The sequence below is a fragment of the Suncus etruscus genome, chromosome 1 (assembly GCF_024139225.1).
Source record: "Suncus etruscus isolate mSunEtr1 chromosome 1, mSunEtr1.pri.cur, whole genome shotgun sequence".
In the NCBI taxonomy this organism is placed as follows: domain Eukaryota; kingdom Metazoa; phylum Chordata; class Mammalia; order Eulipotyphla; family Soricidae; genus Suncus; species Suncus etruscus.
This window is the reverse complement of record NC_064848.1, coordinates 40,918,432-40,931,032: the sequence shown is the minus strand read 5'-3', so window position 1 is coordinate 40,931,032 and position 12,601 is coordinate 40,918,432. Positions and strand designations below refer to the sequence as shown.

At 32.5% G+C, this 12,601-nt stretch overlaps 1 protein-coding gene across 4 annotated transcripts in view; it reads left to right on the top strand.

Annotated features, from left to right (window-relative positions):
- Positions 1–12,601, top strand: part of NFIB (nuclear factor I B) — a 261,031-nt gene that overhangs the window by 231,762 nt on the left and 16,668 nt on the right. For 3 of the 4 annotated variants that reach the window (XM_049769371.1, XM_049769374.1, XM_049769372.1), the window contains one exon: positions 11,022–11,110. The exons of the other annotated variant lie outside the window; for it this stretch is intronic. In XM_049769371.1, the coding sequence (XP_049625328.1) occupies positions 11,022–11,110 (89 nt within the window). The remainder of the gene's footprint in view (positions 1–11,021; positions 11,111–12,601) is intronic. 4 annotated transcript variants of the gene reach the window in all.

Below are 12,601 nucleotides of genomic sequence, written 5' to 3'. Positions count from 1 at the left end.
TCATTTATAAGTTATAAACAATTCCATGTATTTAGAATCCATACAACTTACACCCTCTTGTTCTAATCTGTGGCAGTTTTAATTATTTTATTATCACTTATAACTAACATTACTCCTTCATATATTTATGATCTCAAAACTACAGATTATTGTGTATAAATTGCATTGGTTACATACTGAAGGAAAAAAATCAACATCAAATGTAATGAAAATATCTATACAATATAGAGTTCTGAGCATATTATAGTTGAAAATATGTATGCCTATATGTTCTAGTATTAAAAACCTTTAAAACCAAAGATTACTTTATTATGCCAGTAAATATTATCTAGTGAAAATCACCTACAAAACTACCTACCAGATAAATAGAATTTGTTTGATCAAGTGCAGTTTATATTTATAGAATATATTTTGTGTATGTATCCTTGAAAGAAAAAATACTAAGCTTCACAGCCAAAATTGTATTGTTCAGAAACTTTGTCCCCTCAAATACTGAAAAAAGCATGTGATTTCTTTAACTGAAGAAGCAGTATAACGATTTCATAAAGGACTACTAGTTGAGGTATACAAAAATTAATATCTATAAATATCATAAGACTAGTTAAGAGCTTACTAATATAATTTCAAATATATAATAATAAAATGAAGTTTTATGTTTACTATCTAAGAACAGAAGAGGGACAGAAATAGTTTAAATGACGTCAGTAGAATAAAGGCTATTCTTTCCTGCAGCAGAAATGAGATTGATTTACTGTGGTCTTTCATTACTTTACAAAGATTTAAAAGAGAGCACTCTTCTAGCAGCAGGTTCTAAATGCATTTGGTTTAAAGCACTCCATGATGAATGAAAAGAAAAATCAAGGGGTACATGAATAAAAGTAATCAATCATTTTATATTAGTTAGGAGAAATTTAAAATTAGAAAGCCAATAGTTTTAGTCTGAGAGTTTTTTTAAAAAACGTTCCTTATAGCTTTTAATATACATGACCCCTAAAGAATAAATATTGTCACCAGGTACATTCTTCAGCTCATTGGCAGCTGCTATAGAAAGATTTATCCCTTTAGGTAAAAAGTATTGATGTGCATTTTTTTTACAAAAAAGCATAAGAAAAAAATTTTTTTAGAAAAAAACATACGTAAATTAGAGTTAACAATAAATTTTAAATTGTTGAATAATTTGACTCATTTAAAATAGACTTTACACAAAATGATATTAGAGAAAAGCTTTCCAAATAGTCATTTTTAATTGACAGAGATGCTGATATTCTTAAACAGAGATTGACTATTATAAATGAACACCATACAAGTGATTGTAAAAGTAATGTATTTATCTTGGCAGATTTGAATATTGAAAGTATACACTGTTATACGTATTAATTTGGTACACATGCAGTTATTAATAACTCAATATTTCTGTGCTACTTTTTATAATGATTATTGTCAACTAATTTAACATATCCCCTGTCTCAGGAAAATTTTGAAAGTAAGTTTACTTAATCATGAAGGTATTTCAAAAAATTAATGTAAAACAGTTGAAATAGTTCTGAGTTAGTTAAAATAATCTATTCGTGGGGCCCGGAGAGATAGCACAGTGGCGTTTGCCTTGCAAGCAGCCGATCCAGGACCAAAGGTGGTTGGTTCGAATCCCGGTGTCCCATATGGTCCCCCGTGCCTGCCAGGAGCTATTTCTGAGCAGACAGCCAGGAGTAACCTCTGAGCACCACTGGGTATGGCCCAAAAACCAAAAAAAAAAAAAAAAAATCTATTTGTCCTAGCTAATCAGGGTTCCAAAATATGCTTTATCTCTATACAGATGTTTAGTGTTGTTCAAGGTCAAAACCTAGAATGTCATTGGGATGATTGGTTTGAGTAATGCATTCACTATTGCCAATCAGACTTTCAGTTGGAGCCTCATTTTTTTTTTTTTTTACTTTTAAAGATTCTTTACTATTTAAAGATCACATGGTACCTTAAGAATTCCTGGGTTCTGCTTTGGAAAACTGAATTCTTCAGTCAGTTATAAAATGTTATTTCATGATTTAGAACCTTTTTAGAAGTATCAAGAAATCTCATCTCTGACAACCTCATTGAAGTTTAGTAAGAGGCAATATATTCTTTCCTTATTCTTCCTAAATATACTAAGCATATTCATTACATACATATACATACAGAGTATATATTTTGTATTTTTGTTTCCCTGGGAAAAAGACAGCTCACAGCAGAATATTGCATAGAGAGTCAGAATTTATTTTATAACTTATGCTAACAATTTTAGTATTATAAATGACTAATAAGAGACTACTTACTTGAAATAGCATTAAATCATTTTGTGGTCAATATCACAATGATTTGGCTAATTGAAGGCCTTCTTTCTTTATTACCATAGAAAATATTGTTAATTCAAAAATGTTTACTTCATAATTATCACCATCATATTAGAATCTTGGGCATTATAAATGCACAAATACAATTGTATGTCAATAGTATTTTAAAAAATCTTTATGCAAGCTATAAATAAAAGTTTGTAAATAAGTTACATGTGTGGAGATAAGTGATAACTATTTTAACCTGCTAGTCCAGTTAACTTTAGAATTAGATTAGAAATTATAGCTGGAACAAATGGGAAATCACCTTTGCCTTCCTAAGGAAGACAGCAAAGCCAAGTAAGTTCTAGTTTACAAGATATGACTTATTTGTGTAATTTCCAAAGTACAGTCTCCTGAGGAACTATGTTTCTTATAATTAGAGCTGGGAAATGAGTGGCCTAATCAATACCATTTACTTATACTACTTATCACAATCACATGGATTTTACTAATGCTTGAGCTTCAGCATGTTACATCTCTTGCATGACTAATGCTGTTATATCAGTCTCATAGGACTACATTCTATCAAGGTATTTTCAACACTTACACTGATATAAGTTTAAAACTACAATTTTGTTTATTTTTCTATGGCCACATCCAGCAGTGCTCAGAGCTTATTCCTAACTCTGTACTCAGGGATAATTTCTGACAGTGCTCAAGGAACATATATGGTACCTGGGATCATTGAACTTGAACTAGGATTAGGTGTGAGCAAGCCAGGCACCATACCTGCTGTACTATTGTTCCAATCTTCAAAACTAGAATTTGAAAGTATTTTTATTACACTAAAAGTGTCTGTTATACAAACAACCTTTTTAGGAAATTGCCGCTGTAGAAATTATTTTTAACTAATATATCATTGAAATCTTTGAATGATATAGACCCTAGAAAATTGCAAAGCCAAAGTGAAGCACATTAAAACCACTATAAAGATAGTCCTTTATAGAATGGAAAGGATACAAATAGTCTATCAACAAACTTTCAATCAGGCCAGGAAACAGGCTATCAACACTTGGGCTGTTCTTATTGTGTCTGTTATCAAAATTGACAGCTTGACGTAAAACCCTATCACATGACTTCAGAGTAGGTATGTAAATGGATAAGAGGTCACTTTTCCCATATGCTAGCTGGAAAGGAAACACATTTAAAGGAAATCTCACTCAAAATAATAGCAAATGTTTAACTGTTCAGTTAGTTCTTAAATTAAAAAATAAAAACTTCCAAGGTTGTCTGTTATCATTTATACATTTCAATTGGTTATTAAAGGCTAATATTCTTGAGAAACTCTTCTAATCAATATTAAAATAAAATTTTATTTATTATCACCTTATTTTTCAATTAACAAAGTCACAAGGGAAAAGTAATCTCTTTTCAGGAAAAAGTTTCAGGAAAAGCTTTAAAAGATAGAAGAAAGTTGTATCTGTGAAATAGAGGATATTGTGAAAGTTATAATGAGAGATTCTTTAACCTAGAGTATTCTTTGACTGCACTTGAGAGATAAAGTAGGAAATGAACGATACAAGTCAATAGTTGGTTTTTGGATTAGAACCAGTTTAGGTGTCAAAAGGTTTAGGCTATTCTACCAATGCAAACTTCATTTTTCTTTTTTTTTTTTGTTTGTTTTTGTGTGTGTGTGTGTGTGTGTGTGTTTTGTTTGTTTGTTTTTGGATCACACCCGGCAGCACTCAAGGGTTATTCCTGGCTCTATGTTCAGAAATTGCTCCTTGAAGGCTTGGGGTGCCGGGATTCGAACCACTGACCTTTTGCATGCAAGACAAACGCTTTACCTCCATGCTATCTCTCCGGCCCCCAAACTGCATTTCTAATCTTAGATAGGTCTTTATATCTTGCTGTCCTGTAGCCTCATCTTGGAAAGAAAAATGCAGAAGTAGAACTACAAACCTCTTCCAAGTTCTTGTGAAATTTTGAATTTAAAAATTTAAAGAAACTTCCATTTAAAAATAGAAAAAAAATTCAGAATCTTATAACATCTCAAGTACTATTGAATGTTGTTGCCTTTATGCCCCTAGGCATAATATCTCTATAAAACAAAACAAGACAGAAGAAACCCAAAAAAACTCTTTGGAATGAAAAAACAACTCAAAAGACGAGTATACATCCTTTGCAAGCAGGAGATCTAGGTTTAATTTCAGGCTTTGTCATACAAATCAGTAGCAACTATAGATGTGGCCTCAAGACAAAACAAAAATTAAAATTTTAAAATACTTTCATTATAGAAGGCAGAAGTGATAGTACAGCTTGATAGACTGCTTGCCTTGTAAATGGTCAACCTGGTTCAATATGGCACTTTGCATGTCCCCCCTCCCCCCAAGCCTGCCAGGAGTGATTCCTGAACACAGTGAGGCCCAAAACAAAACAAAATATAAAAATACTTTTATTGTCTTATTTATAATTTATGAACACTATGTTCATTTAATTTATAAACTGGGCATACCCATTTAATTCATAAAATCAAATGCTAAGAAGTTAAACTGTCAACAAACCTTTCAAGTGTCTCAAGAAAAATTATAAGTATTACCAGAATGGTTTTGAATATCTTTTTTAAACTATGTATTATATATCCCACACCTAATAAACTTTTATTGGGATGAATTTGCTTATTCAGTAATGCTATATCCTATTCATTTAGAGACTATTTTATTCTTCACGGCAGCTAGATAATAAAATTCTAATATAAGAGGTAAAAGGAAAGTATGAACATAGGAGTGTTCATCTTACAAACTCCTTTCAAGTATATCTACCCCCCTAAAAATCTGTTTCCCTGAAGCCATCTGGAAAAATGAGGAAACATAAGAGAACACAAAACACATCTTTCAAGATATTCCCTGTAGGTAACAGTAAGCTAAAAAAAAAGTGAAAAGGTAAATTTGCCTCTGTTGATCATTCTGTTTACAGTTTAATGGTTTATTGGTTCAACTGAGTGCTGTTGTTATAATGAGACTGTTAGAACACAGCTTGTTTTTTGAGTTGAGCAAAGTAGAACATTTTGCTTACTTTCTTTACTTACCAGGACTAATTGCTAAACATTTAACAGAAACCTCTGTTAATAATAATGATGTACCAAGCCTCATTTAGATAGACTAATTCTAGAATCAAGACCAGTGTAGATTCTTCATTGCTACAGTTACCTGAACTAATATTAGTATGTATTATAGAAAAAGATAGGGATCCAAATCTTCAGCATTTCCCCTTATATCATTTTTGTTAAGGGCACTTTGTTTTTATGAAGCGAATTATCTAAGTTAGGACAGGAAGAAGATTTCTATTCCATATGCTTTATGGAAACTTATCTACAGAATATTAATCCACGAAAATGTTACCTTCACTTTTTTCTTAGCTGGATAGTGTCTATAGAGTACCTCAGCATTTTCGCATTTTCTTTTTAATCTAACAGGTTTGTTTTTTGTTTTTTGTTTTTGTTTTTTTTTTTTTTGCTTTACATATGTTTTATGACTATACCCAGCAGTGCTCAGGGCTTACTTTTGTCTCCATATTCAAGGATCAATGCTGGTAATGCCAATGGGAATTATATGTGATGCAGTGAGATGCCATCCAGTTTGGCATGTGCAAAGCAAACATTTTAACCCCTTGTCATTTTTCTCCTTGTCTCCTATTCTGAGTTTGGTTGCTTTTATTTTTTTTATAAACAATATATTTATTTAAGCACCATGATTACGAACATGTTTGTAGTTGGGTTTCAGTTATTAAAGAAAAGAATACCCCCCTTCACCAGTGCAACCTTCCCACCACCAGTGCCCCCCTCCCTCCTGAATGCTGTTGTTTGAAGGAGATCCCAACATCACAACATCATTACTTATTTACTTTGGAATAAAAGCCACAATTATTTTTAATATAAAATTACTGTCAATTTCTAGATCACTTAATTTTATATTGGTAGGTATATGTAAAGAATTAGATTAGATAAGCATGCATTTCTTTATAAATTGGCATGTATTTATTTTGCTATAATCAATATTTTCGTAAAGTCATTTCTTTTCATCTTAACATACAAATGTACAACATTTTTTTGGGGGGGTCACATTTGGCAGCACTCAGGGTTTACTTCTGGCTCTATGCTCAGAAATCACTCTTGGCAAGCTCAGGGGATCATGTGGGATGCCGGGATTCGAACCACTGTTCTTCTGCATGCAAGACAAACACCCTACCTCCATCCTATCTCTCTGGACCCACAAATATACAACTTTAACAGACTGCATTTCTATTCTCCCTCTCTCCCTCCCTCCCTCCCCCCCTCCTCTCTCTCTCTCTCTTGGTTTGGCTTGTTGAGTCACATCTGGCAGTGCTCAAGGATTACTCCTGGCTCTGTGCTCAGAAATCACTCCTGGCAGTCTTGGGGGACCATATAGGATGCCAGGATTCTAACCACTGTCTGCCTTGGATTGGCAGCATGCAAGGCAAATGCCTTACTGCTGTGGTATCCCTCCGGTTCAACAGACTGCATTTCTAATGTAGTCTACACCCCGGGTTTTAATTTTGATTACTATTAGGAGAGAAACTAATTTCCTCCTTTTTGAGGGGAAATACTTGGAAAAAAACGTTAATGTAATCATTACTAATGATTACTAATGTAAATTAAAGGAATGCAGTTTTGTATTACTTGAAAATAATAAACAATTTTTAAAAGGTAAAGAAAACTAAATTTGTAACACTGACCCTCTCTTCAAATAGAAATGAAGGAATCACCACTCTCAACCTCAAATAAAATCACCACCCAGCCTCACCTCTTGTTTTTGACCCATATAAAAACATTATATAAATTTTTTAATTGGAAATATTGAATGAGATTAATGCAGGAATATTTATCATGCCCCATAATGAAACTCAAGCATGTATAGTAGTATTAGCTTTTTTATCACTTAGAATCTGTTCAGAATTTGCAGCCAAGACTACATTGGTCAAGGTCCAAAGCAATAATAGTACAGCGGGTAGAGAATATGCCTTGCATGTGGCTGACCCAGTTTTGATTTCCAAAACACTAAGCTCTACCAGGAGTTATCTCTGAGTGCAAAGCCAGGAGTAAGACATGAACACCACTGGATATGTCCAAAAAATCAAAACAGAAATTTGCGGGGTGACTACATTGGTTAAAGAAGGTTTTGATTTTATTAGGAATTAGTGTCATGGAAACTGTCTCTGAATAGATCATTCCCATTTTAATTCTTTAATCAAATAACCAAACTATTCTCTTAAAATTTTCGTGTTACCAGGACATTAGTTCAAAATGCTTTCATAGAAGATTAATTAGTTAATTACGGTGTTTTTCTTTTTTGGCATATTTTGGGGACACACCCAGAAGTGCTCAATGATTACTTATGTCTCTCTCTTTAGGGTCACTTTTGGCGGTGTTTAGGATACCATATATAGTGTTGGGATAATATATATATATAAATTTTTTTTTTGGTTTTTGGTTCACACCTGGAAGCATTCAGAGGTTACTCCTGGCTCTGCACTCAGAAATCGCTCCTGGCAGGCTCAGGGGACCATATGGGATGCCGGGATTCGAACCACCATCCTTCTGCATAAAAGGCAAATGCCCTCCCTCCATGCTATCTCTCCGGCCCCAACATATGAAATTTTTTAAATAAATACAGCAATGTTTATGATAAAGGAGAATTTTATTAAGCAAATAGAGTAAGATTCTTGGTCAAAGAGATCTGACCAAAAAAGATACCGTATTTTCTGGCATAGAAGACGACTTTTGAAACAAAAAAAAGTCAACCAAAAATCGGGGGTCATCTTATACGCCAAGTATATCCCGAAAAATGTTAAAATATGCCGCTAAAAGAAAATTGTCTGAATATTGCCACAAAACGAATTTTCCAACTCGATCCTGCACCAATCACTGCCAGGCTGCTCGGACCGCCTCTCTAACTCAGCCAATCCAAGCAGGCTTTTGATGCATGCAAATTAGACAATGTTCTGTACCAAATCTACACTGTCAAAAGCCTGCTCAGATTGGCCAGAGTCAGAGAGGAAGTCTATTACAGTATAACTGTTGGACCTTTGCTTGTTGTGATTGGCTCACTGTGGTACATACAGTTGCAGCACAGGAACGTTCTGTCTGATACAGCGAATATAGGCCTAAACCTGTTTTAACTGCAAAATTAGGGGGTCGTCTTATACGCCCAGTCATCTTATACGCTGGCAAATACGGTATGTCTTTTTTTTTTTTTTGAATTTTTTTAAATGTTGATAAGGCTAATCCATTGTCTAAATAGCTATGGAGTATAAATTATATTTTAAATTTTTGATAACTGAAAGGCAGTTATTTTAATACAAATATACTGCCAATTTCTTTGACATTTAAATAATTTTTAAATATATTCAGAGATCACTTTGTATGTACTTTGGTCTTATTTTTCTATTTGGGAAAAATAGAACTGTTGCTAGTATCTTAAATATGGATAAACATCAATAGCTGCAATATTTTTAAGGCTTTTAAGACTATCCACAGAAAGAAAAGTCATAAAGGATATTGGTTTTAAGTGTCTAACATGCAAAGATAGAACACTCAATGGTCTTTGGATGGTAAAATACATTAAAAATCATTAACATTAGGATAAACAAACTAAGTAATTTATGTATGTAGCCTAGGGATTATGAGAAAACAAGCCTGTCAACTTCTGTATAGGTTAACTAGCCTTTATAAACATATCTTCTATTTTCTGAAAACTTTGTCAGCATAATCTGAGGTGTCTCAGAAACTAACCTGAAGTTAGTTATTAGCAAATTAACATGAGCTGTATCTAAATAAATCATTTTCTCTGCCTGTCTCACATTCTCTCTCTCACACTCTCTCCATCACTCTTTCTTTTGAAAAATTTTAATGGAATCTAAACTAAGATTTTCATTCATTAGAACAGAATAGTAAGTGATCTCTAGGGTAATCTTAAAACAGTCAAATTTCTGGCTTTTAGATTGTTTTCACAGTACTGCTTTTAAAATAGGTTGTTACTCTTACAGAGAAATAATTTTTGGTTATCCTACTTATATTGCTGACCAGATAATCTATTTTGAGAATTAAAAATATATTTCAAAAAATCTGTGAATCAGAGTTAAAATTAAACAGATACCATACATTACCCATTTTAATGCAAGAATTACAGTCCATTTAGTTCATTTACAGAATTCTTTTATGCTGATTTAATTTCTTTATTGATTTATTTCATATTATACAAGAAGATTTTTTTTCTTTTTTTTTTTTTTCTTGGTCACACCTGATGACGCTCAGGGGCCACTCCTGGCTATGCACTCAGAAATCGCTCCCAGATTGGGGGACCACATGGGAAGCCAGTGGATCAAACCCAGGTCCACCCTAGGTTAGCATGTGCAAGGCAAATGCCCGACCAGCTGCGCCACCACTCCAGCCCCAGGAAGATATGTTTTTTCCAGTTTTTTGGTATCAAATCATTTTCACTTAGGCAACAATATAATTTAAATGTAAGTTTCAAAAATTTAAGGTAATATTTTTGGTGTTTCACAGATCTATAGAAGAATGAGGGGAAAAAAAAAACTTTTCCCCATAACTACCAGTCTATAGAAACCGGAATATCAGAAAGAAAAAGGGTTTTTTAAGGCTCTTTTTATTTTTAGCCATAATTTTATCAGAAACTATTCATTTATCATAAGTTTAAAATTATTTTGGATCCAATTACCTTGAATACAAAATTCTCAATCCAACCTATACAAATGAAGTTTAGTCAATTGCTAACAGTCATCATTTCCAATGCAAGATGCAGTTAATTTACAGCATAACTATATAAAGATTAAAATGCACCATTTTTATTGTTTTCTCTAAAACAGATAGTTCACTTTCTTAAGCATAAAAATAAGTAGTATATCTTTTCAATAAATCTGCTAGCACTGTAGGGCAGCTGTTAACCAAATAGAGCTGGATAGGGTTACTTGAACAATCTCTGAATGGCAGAGCTGATGATTTGGAGATCTGGGAAGAATTTGTTTCAGCTTGTATTCAGTGCATTCCTCATTGTATTCAGATGTGGTAAAGTATTTGAAATGCCATTATTCTGTGTTTTAAATCAAAATCCTTATTAATTCTTTTCAAATGAATAAAAATTAATAAATATCTAAAAGAGAATGCCGTGTTGCTTCTAAACATAATGTAGGGAGATTTGTGTCTCAGGTAGGGCCCTTCTCCTCTAAACTGCATGTCTTCTGTTTGCAAACTGCATGCTTAAAGTTATTGATTATTTTACAGAGTGCAGATTATTTGGTATGTTGCATTTCTAAGAAGCTTTTTTATATTTTCTTTCTAAAATATATCTCTATTGAACATTAACGTTTGCTTTTCAGCTCATTTTATATTCTAATAATGGCTAATTGTTATGTTCTAAACATTCAATTTTCCTGTATGCTTTAATTACTAGAAAAGCATATTGCAATAGCCTTTTCTAAAAAGAAAAAAAATATCTAGGAATTTTGCTTTTCAAAGTGAGGTTTTCTTTTGCTTTATGTATTTATTTTTTTCTTTAAGTTGCCTCTTGAGAAAATAAGGTTAATGCCATGTACAGTACTAGTTGCATGTATTCATTTAAATACTAAAATCTATAGTACTGCTCGATCCATATCTGACTGCTAGGTTTCAATTGACAGCTGAGGATTTGTGACTGGACCATGAATCAAAACGGCAGGCATTTATACCCCAGTACCAGTGAGGATACATTGGGAATTACTTGGCAAAGGTAACATTTTAATTATTTCCAACCCTACACTTACACCGAAAAATTACATGAGCTATATATAGTGTTTGTTTTAAATTAGTTTGACAGAAAATATGTTAAGAATTTAGTTGTTTTGGCTAATCCATCTCTTTCCCTTACCCCTTCTTTTTATTTTCTATGTAAATGCAACTTCAAATGATAACATATGCTAATTTATCACTGGAATATGTAAGTGCTGTCAAGTGTTCTGAGCAAGTTGTAATATTTGGGACAGGGAAGGTAACTTTTATAGATTTAGGACCTGATCAATGAAATAATAATTTTATGGCATTTCAGCTAAAGGTTTTCATGTCTAGATTCTTATCATTTCAGCTTGCTAACATTAAGGCATTAGGGGGCTGGAGTGGTAGCACAGCAGTAGGGCGTTTGCCTGGTATATGGCTGACTCAGGATGGACACGATCCTCAGCATCCCATATGGTCCCCTGAGCCTGCCAGGATTGACATCTGAGCTCAGAGCCAGGAGTAACCCCTGAGCACTTCCAGGTGTGGCCCCAAAAAATAAAAACAACAACAAGAACAACAAAATAACATTAAGGCATTTTACTATTTATTTACTGTCATAGGGAAAAACTAGATGTATGTTAAATAAGATAAATTTAAGTTTGGTAGTAGAATTCTAATTTTGTGGATAAGGAGATTCTTGAAATCAGCAGTACTGAGAGAATTTGATTTCAATAAAAACTAATTTTCTGAGATTAAAGGGAGAAGGAGAAAAAAAACTAACATTTTTTGAAAACATTTTGATGAATCATTATGGATTGACTTTATTTATTGGCTGAGAAAAATATTGTTCAATTTTTGGTAACTATGTTTATGATCTTACAGGTTGGTATTAGAAAATAGCAGTAAGTCAGCTTTTGAAAAATGTTTTATTGTAATAAGAATTTGTTAAATTGGTAACTAAAATTTATGCTATAATCATATATATTAGGAGATAGCAATTTACAGGAAAATGAGGTAATATTATAAGCAGTTAAATTAACATAAATTTTCAGTACTTCTATAATTGCAAAGTAACTGTGCTTATAATAACTATTCAGGCATCAGTTTTAAATGGTTGTCCATATCCATATGTTTGATAGAATCTACTGAAGTGCAGGATAAATAAAAAAAAGCTGTATCATTTATTCAGGTAAAAACTGAGAGAGTTAATTTAATTATTTACTATTAAGTGAACTTAAAAATATGGTTCATTAATTGTTCACATATTTGATATAATATTATTTTTCCTCCTTTTTTGACTACTGATGTTACATCCACTTTATAGGGTATACATTTTACCTATTTTTTTCCTAAAAGATTTATATTATTCCTCCATTTGTAAACATGCCTTATACTTATATAAAAAAAGATAAACTCAATAAAAACATTACTTCCATAGTCTTAACAGTCAAATCACTTTAATAAACTGTCTTAAAATCTAAGTGGTAGTTTTATGTTAGCTGAATTT